Raw genomic sequence first — 17567 nt, 5'->3', positions numbered from 1 at the left:
GTATCTGCTCTTTCCAATGTTTGACATACAACATCTAGAAGTATCAAGTCAGCTACAGAGTTTATTGATCAAAGAAGGATGAACATCATAGGGCGTGCAGTCTATGAAGAATGCATTCAACCTGTGTGTTAATCTCCAGAGCTATCTTGTAAATCATCTAAACAAAACTCATCATGTGGCTTCATCAACATATTTAGAAGAAACTCAGCCAGATCAGACGTCATCTATTAACTGAATATCAAATTAATCCATTACATTATTCGTCTTCCATTAAAGTCACTTTTCTCCTCTAGGCAAACCAAATTCATCCAGTTGTGAGGTCATCTTCCAACCAAAAACCATCATTGTGAAGAGGCTTCATTTTCCACAAATCTGCCTCTTTCCCTCATGAAAGCTTGTAGCACTTTCCACAAACAAACTTTGTGCAGAATAGGCTTCATCTTCTACAAACCAATCCTTTCTAGAGAAGGTTAATTTCCTTGCAAAGCACCATATCTACTCATCCCCAGGAGTACCCTTCTTTTACACAGCACACTTTCGAGAACAGGGTTCCTCCTGAAATAAGACTTTTAAAATAAGAACAGCACAATAAATGTAGAATACCAGCAGGGTTAGAACAGTAAAATGCATATTCATCAAGCACCCGTAGTAACAACGTTTTTTTTAATGAATGCCCAGTATTGTGGATGAGTAGCTATCAAGGTGTTATTTTGCATTAAGGGGTTCCAAGAGATGAGGGTTTCAAATAGACCTCAAACAGATAGCAAGAGTGAAGGTAGTATTGTCTGCAATGTACATTCAAGCAACAAGATTGAAAACACAATGTAACCTCTCTTGTCTCCCAGTGTAAGGCAATACCACAGATCAGTTGTGCAGCGAAGACCAGTCCGGTGGGAGACATGTGCAGCATCGCCTTATTTACCTTCTGACAGCTTCATTAGCCCCTTAAATATATTTAGTGCCGTTCCGCTTTTCCCCCATCCTCCGCAACATCCTCCGCACTGACCAATTTAAAAAAAAATATGAATACTACTAGTTTGTACACCCCATTGGCACTCTTTGCAACAAATACTTCTCCCCCACCAAAATAAAAAATATACAAATCGGCCCCCTTCTACTTTACCTTACCACCTACGGTGACCCTCCTACCCCCAAAAAAAGAACAATGCAGAACACATTTGTTCATTCATTCATTCATTCTCTCCCACCGGTGGTGTCAGGAAGATTCTGTGTCCTGTGCTTTGTCTCCTGTTATTATCAGGACCCAGGTGGCACGCTATGCAGCTATGTTTCTCTTAATATGTGCAGCCTGCATTTGTTGGGCTGTCTGATCTTTTCCCCTGCAGCCCATAATGGACTATCATATCAACTAGTCTTTTGTGTCTGCCTTGAAGGATAGTAGTCACCATCTTCTAATGGATGGGGTGCTTTGAAGGTAAGTGTGAAAGAGAGCGGGGAGTGAAAAAAATACAGCTTGCAAGAAAAAAAGCGGCATTCTTCTTCATGGTCTAGGAAAGCGTGTTCTCTAAACATTAAAAGCTTTGGGGGTTACTGAAGAACTTTAGCCCTCTCATCTACTTGTTATTAATGTGATCCTCTTTGTCAACGTTGTGCTCCTGAGTCAATATGTCTTTTAATTAATTTCCTTAATTTAGTCCCATTTTGTTTATTCTTTATACTGTATTCAAGGCCAGGTGCAAAAGCCTTCAAACACAATATGGCTTACAGCCAATCGACAACTTGCAAAGTGTTTTCTATACCTAACAGAGAAAACGGTCTTACAAAGTTTTACTTTGAAAAAGTCCTGAACAATGAGCTCTGCGTGTCAATCCAAGATCTTGGGGAAACCACTAAAGTCCTGCTGTAAAGGAATAGGGATGAATAGTATGTGCTGTTTTGTTGCCAATTATTGACATGAGTGTCTGAAGTGGTCTCCCTCTAGTGTTTTTTGTCAAATATGAAATGTGCCTCTATAGTAACCGGGTGATAATCCCTTGAATGCCTTTAGTTAGTTAAAGGGCTTGTGTTCTTCTCTGAAGGCAGAGAAGCAAAGACAACTTCCTTAAAGAGAGAGAATTTTTTTTTACCACAATGGGAGGTCTGTCCCCAACTTTCTCGATACATTCTATGCAGCTGTTAACTTGCGAGGATCTAACTCAAGCATGGAGTCCCAAAGCCCATTCATCTAGAAAAGGGGGGGTTCTTATAGACATTTAATGGCCCCTAGAGAAAATTGTTCACCAATAAAGAGCAGTATCTATGGGTAAAATGTTCTCAAATAACAGTCCTCAATATTTTGTTAGGGTATCCATGTGCCCAGATGTGAAGAGGGCACTAACCTGTACTCAACCCTCAGGTAGCTTGGCACAGAGGAAGCAATGTATAAAGTATTTGTGCATACTTCAAACAGTAAAACAGTGAAAACACCACACAAAAAGATCCCACACCAGGTTAGAAAAATAGAGCTTAATTTAATAAATAAAGCCAGACAAAAATCCAATCAGTAGAACCGAAGTTAGGAATTTGTAAAGAATAAACTGCAGTACAGCACCTAAAATCAAAAGCACCAACTGTGGCTATCTGGTCACACTGGACTGGGTCAAAGTTAAAAGTTCAAGCTGATCACAATGGAGCGTGGGTCGGACACAGACCCAGAATAGTCCCAATAAAAAATGTACCTTCTCAAGTTTTGTGCCAAGTGTCTGCTTCACGTTGAAGAGGTCCGGAGGAAACAAGGAGAGTGTCGCTGCGGCGGTCGACATGGCATGAGGAGCAGTCCAGGCATTGTGGCTGGGCGGGCTGGAGCCTTGCTTTGGCAGTCCTCCTTGGCAATCAATGCTTGCTGTGTGAAGAGACAGGCTGGTGGCAGCTTGCACTGATTTTCTGTGTGAGTGACATGGTTCCGGTGCGAACAGGCCAGTTTGCTTTCACAAAGAGCCCAAAAGCTTTATTTAAAAACCAGTGAGCCACACCAAGGATCCTGGGACTGAGGGGCACCTCTTGGGAAACTAGCAGAAGACTGGTCCAGGAGCTGTTGGAGAGCCTTTTATGTCTCTGAGGCTCAAATCAGGAGGCCAGATGACTAGTCCTTTGAGTTAATCTGTGGTCATGGGTTCAAGATGGGTTGCAGGTCCAATTCTTCCTCCCCAGGAATGAGGGCAGCAGGCAGCAAGTCAGAAGAACAGGGTAGCAGATCCTTCAGAGTGGCAGTCCAGTAGAGTGACAGTCATTTCAGCAGAACCACAATCCTTGTTCCTGACAGAGTATCCACAGGTCCATAAGTGTACTGAAGAGTTGGTGTTTGAGGTTCTTCTTTTAAAAACTGGTGCCCTGGTTCTGGAAGGTGGGAGAAATGTCGAGGCAATGTCTTAGAAGTGCATGGGATTCCTTACCTCCTGCGCCAGGCTCGAACTGGCTGAAGTGACCATGCAGGGTTGTTAGGTCCTTTGTGTGAAGACAGGACACAGCCTATTCAACTATAAGTGAGGCTGGACTCAGCTCCTCCCTCCCATTTACCAGTGATGGTCCACTCAGTCACACCTAAGCTCCCATTGTGTGTGGTTGTTTAGGGGGAATACACAAATCCAAATGCCAACTATACACAGTCATGTGGCCAGAGACAAGCTGCAGTCACCAAATGGCTAAGGCAAGAAAATTGTATTTTCAGAATTGTTATTTAAAACCCAACTTCACCATAAATTAGGATTTTAAATTAAGATTCCAGGGATACCGAACATGAACCAGTTATGTCTTGCATATTACACTTGTAAAAGGCAAAAAAGCAACTCCAATGTTATCCTGTGGGAGAAATAGGCTTTGCAGTGGTGAAAAACAAATTGAAGAGTTTTTCACTACTAAGGCATGTAAAACTTAGAAGTATATGCACCAGTTTTTAAATACACAGTACCCTGACCCTAGGGGTGTACAGGACCTACCGTAAGGGTGATTTATATGTAATAAAAATGAAGGTTTGGCCTTGGCAAAAGGTTTATTTTTCAAAGTTAAGCTGTTGGGATGTCTTGCCCAGCATCAAGCTGCACAGCCAAAAAGGGAAAAGTCAATATAATCTAATGACAAGAATATAATCCATATGTATTTTGGAAGTTTCAAAATTCACAATGGAGACAGCATGATTACCAACTTTCAGTGCGGAAGAAATGCCAATCCAAGCTTTTTTCAGTGGCACATCAGAATACACGTATAATCCTGGGTAACTGTGCAAATGTTGAACCAATTCATTTTGAGCAATAAGCCCTTCTTCAGGGGTAATTCCAGTATAAAAAACAACCCATCAGCGACCATAAATAATTTCATGACCGTAAACTACAATAAAAGCATTGAACTGTATAATCCGCGGAGTGACTACACACCACCCATCACTAAAATGAAACCAATTTAACTGCTGAATCCATACCCCATATAAACCGAGGTATTGTCAAGAAATTAAATACAGAATATGGGTGTTATTATGCCTTAAGTGCAATGTGCCCCAAGCAAAACTGTGTGCGCATAACCAATTATCATAGACCAAGCAAATGCCAAAAATAAACGTACAGTGCCACAAGTGTAAGATCTGAAAACCCAGTGTATTTAACACCGTGACCCGCAGCGTGACTGCTTCATCCAAACACCACTAAAATTGTGCACCAAACAACCTCGTGATTGTTAAACCTATATCGTACATCAAAGGTGAAACCCATCCATTTAAAGATCTACCATGAAATTCAAATCAAACACGTGACCACAAAACCAATCCAAAAATAAACATAAAAACTCCATGAACTGCTGGGTTAAAACATATTGTGCCCTTCATGCTCACATGCAAGTTCAAACTACACTAATAAATAATCAAATTGAAATATGCAGTGAACATCAAACCCTAATACAAACTCTTAAATATGCAAACAGTGCAAAATTAAATTAAGATAAATTAAAATGCTGGTTGCAAAAATAAACATGATCATAAACAATAATTCACTCATGATTTTATTAGCAATTAACGTGTCGAAAGAATCCAATGACAAGAATTCAAGCAATCAATTGTAATCCATATTTATTTTGGAAGATTCAAAGTTCTCAATGGAGGCAGCATGATTACCAACTTTAAATGCTGAAGAAATACCCATTCAGGCTTTTTTCAATGCCACTTCAGAATACAATATAATCCTGGGTAAGTGTGCAAATGTTCACCTAATGCATTTCGGCCAACAAGCCCTTCTTCAGGAAGAACTGCAGCCTAAAAACAAATGATCAGTGACCATAAATAATCTCTTAACAGTGAACAACAACAAAACTTTTGAACGGTATAGTCCGTGGAGTGAATACACACCACTCAGGTTTAATTAACCAGCTTGAAATGATATGTGAAAACTGAACACACAGGCTGTGCAAAGGTAGGCCTGAGACATGTTTAAAGGGCTACTTATGTGGGTGGCACAATCAGTGCTGCAAGCCCACTAGGATAATTTAATTTACTGGCCCTGGGCACATGGAGTGTGCTTTACCAGGGACTTATAAGTAAATTATATATGCCAACTGGGTGTAAGCCAATTCTGTATTAAGGGGATAGCACAAGCACTTTAGCACCGGTTAGCTGTGGTAAAGTGCACAGATTCCTAAAGCCCAAAAAACGAATTTTGCAATAAAGGGAGGAGAAAGACAAAAAGGGCCATTTCCAACAGTTATGATGGGCATTGAGGGTGAGGGACCCGTCTTAAGATCTTTTAGATGGTCAATAAATCCTTGAGTTTGCCTTGATTTTGAGTAATGCAATGTGGTGGGGTGAGTTTATGCATTTTTGCTGTAATCATCTTTACTCCTCTACCTCATCAAATGTTTTCACCTATATTTTGTTTCAGATCATCCCATTGACTGGCCCTCGAGAAGGAGGGACAAGGGTCACCATTCGTGGACAAAACCTGGGTCTTGAGTTCAAAGAAATTAAGGATTATGTTAAGGTCGCTGAGGTCAATTGCACACCTGTTGCTGAGGAATACATCCCTGCAGAACAGTAAGTGGGTGTGATGTTCTTGATGACTTCATTCCATCTCATGTCACCACCATTTACATATCTTATGATTGTTTCTAGTTGTTTAATAAACATCTGGGAAATTCAAGCGCTCCAAATCTACCAGCAGTTTCTTTATTGCATGGATGAGTGATTGCTTAATTGGACTAAAGCAGGAGATGATGTAGGAAATCAAGAGGAGAACTCAAAGGTTGAATTCATCACAAGTTCCATCCCCAGGCGTTCAGAGTCAGTGGTGCAAACACCTCATCAAGCATCTGCTCCTCACTACCCAACACAACCATAAGCACATCGGAGCTATGACCTCCAAGCAAAGGAGTGTTGTTGAAACGTGACATGTTTTTCTCCAGCTCATACATTAAGCTCCACGCATCAAATACAAACCATTCCCATCGTCAAGAAACAGGAGGTATAGAAAAGAAACATTGGGAAACAAAACCTTCCTTCTACCTTACAATATTCATGGTCATAATAGGAAAATGTCCACCAAGATAATACTGCATGCAGTTTAGGGAATGAGGTATGAAACGCCCTTAGGCAAACAAGTTTAAAGTGTCACCATATAGGTAAATGTGAAAGTGGGAGCTAGAGAGAAAATTTGCCACCAGTAATGGCGACAAAGTAGGACATAACACACAAGGCTACAAAATAAGAGGCTCTTTAACAACATTTGATGGCTCCATTCTCTCACGTCTCTCTTTATCCCCCCTCCATATCTCGATCTCTTTTCTGTTCTCTCTAGCCTTTTAATCTCCCCCATCTCTGTTTTGTTTTACTTTTTGCTTTTCATACCTCTCTCCCACTCTCTCCATCTCTATTTATCTTCCCTTACAGTCCTCTCACCTCACTCTATCTCCCCTATCTCCATCTCCTGTTCTCTCTTTACACTCTCTTTCTGTGATGCTCTTGCTTTTTGTCTCTCCTTCTCTCCACCATCCATCAAGCTCCCTTACTTCCTCTCTTTTTTCCCTCTGTTTCTTTTCCTTCTGCTTCCAAATCTCTGTCTCTCCTCTCTTATTTACCTCTACCTACACCGTGTTCACTTTTACTTACCCTGTCCATAATCCTGAGTTTCTTTCTTTCTTTCTACCTTTTTCCCTCTTTATTCCTTCCCCATTCTCTCTTTTCCTCATTTCTCTTACTCTATCTCCTGGTCTCTAACTCAGTCTTTCTCATCGCTCTCTTTTTTCAATTCTATCTCTGTCTTTATCTTGTTCTCTCTCTCTTGCTCCCTATTTCTATGCAAAGGAAATCTAATTTTGAGACAAATAATAATACTATGCAAATTAACTTCTCTCTTGCCACATTGCAAAGTACAATAGCTATACATGGGAAAATGGTGTCGGTTCATTAAAGGCCAGTGGTTGTCAGTCCTAAAAGAATCGTTGACATTCTCTGCTTAACAAAGCATATCTGTTCATACAGACTTCAGACAAGTGTGGCAGCAGTTGTTTGCTAATTTAAAATGAGACCAAAGTTATCCCAGGAGTCATTTCATGGACAATCACAAAGGTATGGACTTGTCCTATCATGGCGCCTGCCTTATTGTGCCATCTCTGCTTTGATCTACAGGATAGTCTGTGAGATGGGGGAGGCCAAGCTGAGCCAGTATGCTGGATTCGTAGACGTTTGCGTGGGCGACTGCAGACCTGAGTTTAAGGCCAGATCCTCTCAGCTCTACTACTTTGTGGTAAGTGTGACAGTACCTGACCATGTAATGCACAAAATGGTTTGCATCAACTGGATAGTTGTCATGACAGTCAATGCTTTACTAATTATTGATATACACGCAACACTCTACCATTCATTAATATGTTTTGTAAGATACGTTTTTTACCCTAAGGATGGAGAAATTTCTTTTTTTGTCAAAAACAGTTTGGTTGGGTTTTTTGCAATTGCATCCAAAGTAAAATTCTGTCATGCATCCCATTAACATTTCTTAGTATTATGATACATGAAAAAGGAATTGATTTAATCAATAAAACGATCATGTGAAAAATGGGGACCCAAGTACTACACCGTACTATAGCACTTGCCCAAATTGTCTGAGGGAAGGAGGTTAACCTCTTTAGTGCGGGCGGAATTCCGCCCGTACGCTGGGATTTACTCATTCCCATGTTTCATGACGAGCTGGGCTCGTCATGAGCGTGCGAGGAGGCTACCTCATGACGAGCCCAGCTCGTCATGAGCGTCGAAGGGGTTAACTTATGGCAATGGCTTTGTTCCCATACCTGTCAAACTGAGAGCTCAAAACTAGTACTTAGTAATAAGTGCTGTTGATAGGGCCACTACAATTAACATGGATTACCAAATTATGTGGCAGGGTTGACTGAATTATGTGACAGGAAAAGGCATGTTCTGCAGCACAGCACATTCTGTGTATTGTTTTGCTTGTTTTTTATTTTTACACATATTCCTACTAACTGAGCAAACGTTTCATCTCGTCTGTATCAGTTTAAAAACTGAAAATAGGAATCAGTAACCGAAACGTGACCACTTAACCCTTTGAAAGGGGCTGCCACTGTGTGGAACTAAGAATGGAGCTTTCTTTTAGTTTTGTAACTTGTTGCCTGTTTGAGATATTATTATACCTGCCATCTTTGACATGATTTCTCCAGGCTTTTTGATTGTGTGAAGAACTTCGTTTTTGCTGGTTTTAGGACTCTGTGCATTTTAACACTCTTGGCAATTGCTAAAGTGCATGTGCTTGGTGTCTAAAATGTCTTAGCATTTGGTTTCTCCATGATTGGCATATTTGATGTACTAATAAGTCCCTAGTACAGTGCACATTGTGTACCCAGGGCCTGTAAATGAAATGCTAATAGTTGGTCTGCGCCATGGGTTGTGCCGCCCACATGAGTCGCTCCGCAAACATGTCTCAGGTCTGCCACTGCCGAGCTGTGTGTGCAGTGTTTTATTGCATGTCAACCTGGCAAGTACACCTACTTGCCTGGCCCGGACCTTCCCTTTTACTACTTATAAGGCACCCCTAAGCTAGACCCTAGGTAGCCTCAGGGTGCTGTGCATTTTAAAGGTGGGACATGTGCCCGCAAGTTTACATTTTCCTGGCAGTGAAACAACACTAAATTTGCTTTTCATTATAGCGGATCTTATCTCTCCCATAGGTTGCCATTGAGGCTGCCCTGTAGCATTTTACATGGGTATTGTCCAATTGGGAGCTGATTGGATTTTGGTGTCTCTCGACTCACATTTTAAAAACAGAAAGATTTTTGGTGAAGTTGTTTTTTAAATTGCAGGTCTAAAAATGCCACTTTTAGAAAGTTTGGATTTTTTTACTTTAATCCATTTCGTGCCTCGGCCTGTACCTAGAATACACGTCAGCGTTGGATGACAGTTGGGCTTTGTGAATTCACTCTGGACAGTCACACACAAAGGGAGGGCAAGTGTGCCCTGCATATACCGATGGCCCATCACCAGGCTGATGGGTCTTTCTGAGCTTAAGTGGTGGGAGGAGTTGACACTTGCACCTGAGTAGGGCTGTGCCAGTCCCCACACAAAGAACTGCATACCCCCCTGTAGTGTGTCTGGAGCCAGGGCTAGGAAGGGCAGGGTCTTGCGCACTCTCAAAGACCTTTCTTTAAGGTCACCCTACTTCAAAGGCCAAAATGGGTATTAGTACAGGACCTCTGACACCATATACTCAGAAACACTTCTGGACTGAAAATATTCTGGCAGGAAGAAGAGCTGTTGGACTGCCGGGAGGGACTTTCACTTTGCTGCTTGCATTGCTGTGTTGGCCTGTTGTCTGCTGATTCTTGCCTGGGAGTGAGAAGACTGATATCTAAAGTTTCTCCAAGGGCTTGGGTTGAGTTGCCTTCTGCTGAAACTCTTGGTGCCATGAAAGACTTTACCTGCATCTTGATACCAACATCTGAGCTCCTCTGCTGTGAGCCCTGACCTTCTAAATGGTGTCAAACCCTGTCCTGGACACTTGGAGGTGATTCTGGTCCTGCAACCAAGAAAACAATGCATCAACTCCAAGCATCACTTTGGAACCGACCCTTCCCAGGGATATCGAAGCATCACCGCTGCCTGCACCGAAGGCATGGTCACTGGTCACTGCTCACTGAGTGCGCAACGCAATGACTGCAACTCACAACAAAAGCCCCGACAGTGCCACAGCGCCTCCAAAGCACTTCTGCTAAATGAGTCTCAAGCACCACTTCACCGAAGTCCGTGACGCACGGCTCCAACGCAACACCTGCGGCCTGGTGGTTCGATGCCATGGAATCGGCACACCCCGCTGTGACATCAACGAATCATCGACACTGCATTGCCTTCAGGACCAGAGGTCTCGCACATGCAATGGATGCATCACCTCCCCTGAGCTCCACATTGTTCCCTGACGTTAGCGGCTCAAAGACCCTGCACCACCTCTAGGAATTGAAACCTCACCTTGCTACAGTAACGCTACACCTCCTTTGCGCAGCACATTGTCCCCGAGCACCAACGTGCAATGACCTGCATAGCAGTAAGGAACCAATGCCTCTCCTGCCTTTGTGACACCTCACCTCCCCTGCGCATCGCCCCATCTTTTACTTTGTGACTCATCCAAGGTACTGTCCTGGGGTCCATGTGACTCCTGTAGCCGGCCTGCGCTCCTTTGCGGTTGGATATAACTTGTGGATTTGTCCCGGTCAAGGGCTACCAGATAGTCCTACCTGGAGCTATTGTTTTTTAAGTGCCATAATTGCATTTAGTTTGATTTTTGTCGGTCTAGTCTAGTATTGACTTTTTTCTAAACTGGTTTCGAGTACTTTTGTGGTGTTTTCACTGGGTTACTATGTGTGTCAGTAGCAGATGGTAGGGCGGGAATAAAAATATAAAAGCACTTACCTGAATACCACTGGCCACCGTCTTTCCTCCATCCTCTTCTCAGTCGGCAGGAAGCACACAGCCTCCCAAAATCCCCTTGCCAAACGCGACGCTGCCTTTCAACAGCATTGTGATTTGTCTGAGCCCTGTGGTTCGGCGCTCAGAAAGGGACTGGGAGGCTGGGCATGCTCTCTACTCAGGCTGTACTTTGGTGCCGCCACCCCTTCGCCTCTCTCTGGGTCACGGTAGCCTGGCTCAGCCCTGCCCTAACATAATCTGTCTTCAATTGCAAGCTCAATACAAAAAATAAAATGATAATAACGGAACCGCCGCTGGTGTGTCTGCACAAATACTTTACAAATTGCCTCTTTAGTTTAGCTTGAGTGCTCTATGTTAAGCTTCCCGTGGATGAGCACAGGTAAACTTAGTGTGTACTACACTTACTCTGAGTAGAGTGTGGATCCCTACTTGGACATGGTGCAAACCACTGCCAAATAGAGACCCCGTTTCTAACAGATAGTATTGCATTTTTTGTTTAGGTGCCCAATTTATGCTGCAGATGGCAAGCACAGTAAATCTCATGTTCTACAGGAAAAAAGTTGCAACACAGAATTCTATGTTTCCAGTGGCCGTGGTTAAGGATAAACAATTGTGCCTTTGTAGTAGTGGTACATTACTTCCTACTGCAAGAAGATCATAAATATTTGATTGTTCCTATCCTGATATGCAGTTATTACTTTGTCAGAGAGGATAAAATAACTTAATATGAGCATAAACTACTGAAATACTTTTCTTGCAATTCATGATTTTATTTGTATCATAGTAACTAATTGGTCGCATATTTTTAACTATGATTCAATTCCAAAAGTCGGTATCTTTTTAATATTCCTATCTCAATTCTCATGAATTTTTTGCACCCAGTTCCTTAATATTCATGTAGCAATAAAGAAACTCCATAGTTTGAGGGATGATGTATCAGCACTATTCAGAAGCAACATCCTAACTTCTGAGACTGCAGGAGGTCTGCAGCATCTGCTGCTGAACAATTACAAACAATTAGAGAGGGACAATCAGCTGAGTGTTGGTTTCTTTAAGTAGTGTTCCTTCGTGGATTGCATGCCTCTGAGTGTTTTTGATTTGAGAAACTTAAAACAGCAAGGAAATCCATTGCACAGAGTCACTCACTGCACTCTAACTCATTGCTCAACCCCAGAGACTCACTCTAGAACATATTGACTCCTACATTCACATCTCTCTGCAGTCACTCACTCACATTTACTGAAGTTACAGTGGCTCTCTCTCACAGGGCTCACTCGTTCACCGCAATCTCCCATTCATCTACTCAACTGCGTAGAGGGGGTGTACTCTCTGCCCAATTTCAGGTGGTAGTAACATTCTCACTCACTGAGTCTCATACTCACTCTTAGACTATGCACTCAGGCACTCTGTCATTGCTTAATCATTCATCGCCCTTTCAGTAACAGGCTCTTACAGCACTCACTCTCTGCAGTCGATCAGTCTCACGCTACCTCTCATTGATCTTTGGGGGATGCCCTGTTCCCTTCCACCTTGTTCATAGTGAATTTAATTTTTAACCTTCTCATAAATAAGAGTAAACTTCATAAAATACGTCCAGGCAGCCCTACACATGACGCTAAACGCTGTCTGTGAGAGAGTTATGAGGCAATGTGCAGCCGGCTAGTGTCTGCGGCATCGTGTGGGTGGCACCACATGAGATCAATGGAACAAATCATTTGTAATTAAAACCAGACGTAGACGCAGGATGTCGTGTCGCCGAGGGGAGAGCTTGCATAATCCCTGGGTGACCTTCAAATATGGCCGTCACCTTGACATGCATCACGAATCCCTTCAACAGAGACCTCCGAGCAGAGACGTGTTCTTGGGGACTGCAGAGGAAAAAACATATTTTCATTGAAGGAAAGCAAACAACTGTTCTCACTTCTTCCCAGGCTGTACCAGCAAAGAGCTTTGCAGGCCAGGCCTTTGAGAGGATCGGTTTGAGTGAAGGGGTGCGCGTGCGCACAACAGAAGCTTCCTTTATGGATCGTGTTCTCCTGTTAGTTATGATTCCACTTACATACAAATATATGCATCCACTGTGTTCTAAGGATTCCTATTATTTCGGTTGGACAGCGTGGGTGCAATCAAGAAATTGGAGAAGACCAAACTTCTGTCTCTGACCATATTTAGCAATTTACAAATCAGGCGAAAATGGTACCAATGCTGCAGCATTTGGCCAGAAATATATTTAATTTCATTTTAATGCAATTTTAATAATTGCCAGGATATTAAATTATATTTCTCCCTCCTACGCTACCTATTCACACTTACCTCGCATTATCAGACAGCTTTATAGAAGGTTGCCTTTTCTGCCAACATATTCAGCACAGCATCTGTATGCAAAGGTACCGCAAACAGCAGGTGCCTGATTAGTGCATCGGTAATGCAAAAAACATTAACCTAAAGGCTATATCTAAGTCCTTCGTGGGTACTATGGACAGGGGCGGCTCCTCCGTTATGGCGGAGGAGCATCGCCCCACGCCTGAGAGGCAGCAGATGCAAACGTGAAAAATAAAATGATAATAAAACCATTTTAATATCATTTTAATTTTCTTAGGATAACACAGGCAGCCGAGTCTTAGTGCGGGAGCGTCACGGCGTGAGCAGGAGAGAGGAGGAGTGGTGGGGGCACTTTAAGTGTGCATGTCGGTTTGGCCAGCCATCTTAGGACAGCCAAACTCACATGTACACTTACATTTCTCCTTCCCAGCTGTGTTGCATAGCTGGGTCGAGAAATAGCACAGGATTCCAGTGCCTTGAGCGAGCATCTTATCAGCCCGCTCAGGCCAATCAGTTACGCTGCTCTCGTGCTGGTAAATAGTATTCCCAGCATGAGAGCAGCATCTGGATTGGAGTCTTGGAGCCTGTGCAGGGAATCGCGAGTCGGGACCAGAGCACCGAAACAGCGGCTGCAGTTACAGGTGAGTTCTCTTTATTTATTTATTTTATTTCCTGCTCCCCACCTCTTCAAATTACGAGCAGCCACCACTGACCATGGAGCACACACATGAGAAGGCCATACCAGAGACCCACATGGTACTACAGAGCACAAGTACCTGATGCTTGCTATGGTTAAGCAGAGTTCTGATACCCGAAGTGAAGAACTGTAATCTTCATTCTCAGGGGTCTCACTAATACAAAGAACTTGGCACAGAAGCTGAAATATGAAAATACATCTTTATTAAATTTAATTAAGTGAGACTACGTCACACAGGAGCCTTAGCAACTGAATGAGGCAGTCTAAAGAGTACAAAACACAGAGGCCTTTTATATGCTTAGGGTTACAAACTCAGCACAAACGTAAGGGGCAGTCCTAGCTTTTGCAAGCATGCAAAATACCTAATATGGACATACAAGATCTGCAAAATATTAGCCAATAGGAAAACATTCAAAACAAGGCATCATGTAACCAGAACGTCCCCCTTAAGTCGTGTTTCTGCCCAACCCATAAGTCAATCAATTACAGCACCTATAGGTCAATCAGTAATGGCAGGACATGTCTGTATGCAGTTAGGCCAGCTGGTGTCTGAGATTGGTTTTCAAAACAAGGACAGAGGGGGTTTTCAACACGTTGCAGTCCAAAGGGCAGAGACACTTCATGAATAGAGCAGCCTGTGTAAAGGCAACACAAAATGATGACAAATGTAAGATGGAGTCAAAATTAAAGAACCTCAGAAGGACTGACCATAGTTGGGGCCTGCCATGGTAAAACCCTGGCACATGAGGCACCATAGAGCTTAGTTACACAAGGAGTTAGGCCAATATCTGTGAGACATTGCACTCACAGTTGATGGAGGGGTATGTCTGAGGGCTTCCATGGTAAAACCGAACACAGATACCTAAGGTTTATAGCTGCGACCTAGAGAACACGGGCCCATGAGGTTTGCAAGGTAATGCACAGCACAGGAACTGAGGGATTGACTAAGCCAAGGTTTTTGAGGTACCACATTCCACAGTTTCCTCAGGGATATGCCTGAATCGTGCCTTAATGGGAGAAGGGGTAAGGGTCCTCTGCCCAGCTGTGCATAGTACACACGATTTGAATAGGTTAACACATAGATAGTTCATTTTTCATAGATTCTTTCCTCTATAGGAAGTGCGCATTATTCATTAGTAGGACTGTCCAGACTAGTCTTTATCTATTTCCAGGTCGGTTCTACTCGGCAGCACTACAGCACGTGTTGCAATTCTTTCAAGACCTGGCCCAGTTTTGGCACTCCACCTAAATCACACTAACTTCTAGGATCAGCTCAGGAAGAGGGGTGGTGGCACATTGTTTATTTTTATCTTTTCTCAGTGCCTTTTCCAATACTTTAGCTGCAGGTGCTCGCATTGTTCTGGTAAATATATTTTTAATATGCCCATTGTTTTATCAGTGTTAGCCCATTAGTGAAGAGATACTCGTATCTGCATTTGAAAGGCTAACACTGCTCTCTCACCCAGAGGACATTTTAACGATTGATTACCTGCAAGAAAAAAAGGCAGAAAGTCAGGAACTACATTTTATTTTGCATTTCAGAAGTCTGACAATTGGCACTATGACATGTAATCAGGGCAGCTGGAAATAAGAGGGCTGATAATGACAGTGGACAAGTAGGTGGCAGTTTGACCAGTTCATTACGATGTGACCGCCGCGCTGGTGGTTGCAAAGTGCTCCTTTTCACTGCTGTTTGGGCTGCGGGCAAGGAAAAGGGCTTCAGCACAAAAGGATCACTTCCTGCATTTCCGTGGAGGTGTTTGGGGGCACTAACTGTGAAAGGGATATCGTAATTCCGATGGTGGTGCCTGCCTCAGCACCACCTTCATTTGGGACTACGAGTCCAATCGCCGTCCCATCAGGATCACTGATCCTGGTGGAGGCGGCTGTATTCCCCCGACCTTTGTGGGTCCAACCGCTGTTATTGTAATCCGGAATTCGGATCGAGGAGCTATCGCCGAGCAGACTGCCACAGACGGCATGTCGGTGGCTGTCCGCCCACCATCATAATCACCCCCTATCTGTTTCTGCTGCAGTTGTGTTTTCTGCACATCATGGATATTTTTATTTGTCACATTATGCACCATTGGCAGTACAATTTGAATAATTCCCAAAATAATTAGTAGTGGGCAGAATATTCCATTCTGTTAGCGAAATTGATGGAATTTTGGTGACTCACGTGGGGTTCCAGCCAAATTTCACCAATCTCCATGTGGTAGATTTTTTTTCTCATGCGGATATGCAGAACAGTAAGTTGGCAAGTGTGAGTTAGACTTGACATCCCCAAGTGCAATTTAAGGTTGCTAGGAGGACATTCGGTGAGATTTTTCTAACGTGGGCAGTCATGACTGTTCGCAGTCAGAAGACTGCCACTCGAGTAGAAAATCCACTCGAGTGTCAGCAAAATCAACTCGAGCAGCTGCACCTTCTAGCGCACCACATGGTGCTGTTTGCACTGATTTTTCAATGCGGAAAGCGATACTGGCGCTAAATCATAGCACGAGCAGAGCAAACTGTGCACTGTGCCTATTTCCACCTGTTGGCAGGACTCCACGGAATCTTGTGGAGTTTTTATGTAACTCCGTGGAAGTTATTAAACTAAAAACAACGTTTTTAGAGCAGAACTTGCCACCACAAATTGTGAAACATGCGTATCTTTATCTATGTCTACCTAAACATCAATCCAGCTAGATGACGATTTTATCTAATCTCTCTGCCTATCTGTTTATCTATCCACCTATCTGCCCATATATTGGTCTATCTGCAGTGCTCCTTCAGCCCTTTTGTATGCCATCTCTTCCTTATCTTATAGGATATGCGTTTTATGGCCCCTAAAGATCTGCCCCATGAATACAGGCAAATAAATGCACTGGGCGCCCTCATGCTTTGATGCTCTGGCATGTGCCTCTTTGTTGCTCTAATATGATCAGTGAATTGCTCCAATGTAAGAAGTTGTTCTCTTTGAAAAGGAAGGATGACACACTACGTCTGTGTGCTAAATCAAGGCCTTTATAGTGAAAGTATCTCCGTCGCCAAGAGGCAATGTGTACATGCCCTCAAGAAGGCACAGGATGGAAGTTGACTGGCTGAATGAGGCTGTTGTATTCTTAGTTTAATGTTAGAATGACACGCATTATTTTAGTTCAAGCAGTGTCTGTCTATTACCACACTTGGCATTGCATTAAACAAAGCCACCATAGGGCCTGAGGACCTCATACTGCAGCTGTCCACAAATCTGGGATTGTTGTGGCCCTTATCACTGCCCCTCTGACGGTGTACCAAGCCCCACATTTATTCTTTGCCCCGCTCACTGCTGAGTGCAGTCCATGGGGGAAGATTTATTCCAAGGTGTGTTTGCATGGATAGTTCTTTGTGATGGCTCCTGCTTACATTGTACCACTGTGTCTAAGTGTAAAGCTATCCCTCTTAAGCCGTCATATCCCACTCGTCTGTTTTCTATGTCTATGATATGACGTGCATCATTGATCTAGATTCTTGCTGAAGAGAATCCCCTGCTTGCTCTGTGTGTTCCCAGCCTTATTTGATCCGGATTCGCATGGAGGCACATGTTACGTAGGAGCCACTCAGGATGTCAATCCAGCTCAATCCGTTCTGGAACTTGCAAACCAGCTTTTAAACAAGGCC

The 17567-nt window shown here is 43.2% G+C and overlaps 1 protein-coding gene across 1 annotated transcript in view; it reads left to right on the top strand.

Annotated features, from left to right (window-relative positions):
• Positions 1 to 17567, top strand: part of PLXNA4 (plexin A4) — a 1016639-nt gene that overhangs the window by 758632 nt on the left and 240440 nt on the right. Inside the window, exons 14-15 of the mRNA XM_078677443.1 lie at positions 5859 to 6010; positions 7601 to 7718. Of these exons, the coding sequence (XP_078533569.1) occupies positions 5859 to 6010; positions 7601 to 7718 (270 nt within the window). The remainder of the gene's footprint in view (positions 1 to 5858; positions 6011 to 7600; positions 7719 to 17567) is intronic.

The sequence above is a fragment of the Lissotriton helveticus genome, chromosome 1_1 (assembly GCF_964261635.1).
Source record: "Lissotriton helveticus chromosome 1_1, aLisHel1.1, whole genome shotgun sequence".
Classification (NCBI taxonomy): domain Eukaryota; kingdom Metazoa; phylum Chordata; class Amphibia; order Caudata; family Salamandridae; genus Lissotriton; species Lissotriton helveticus.
This window is presented reverse-complemented; position numbering and strand designations above follow the sequence as displayed.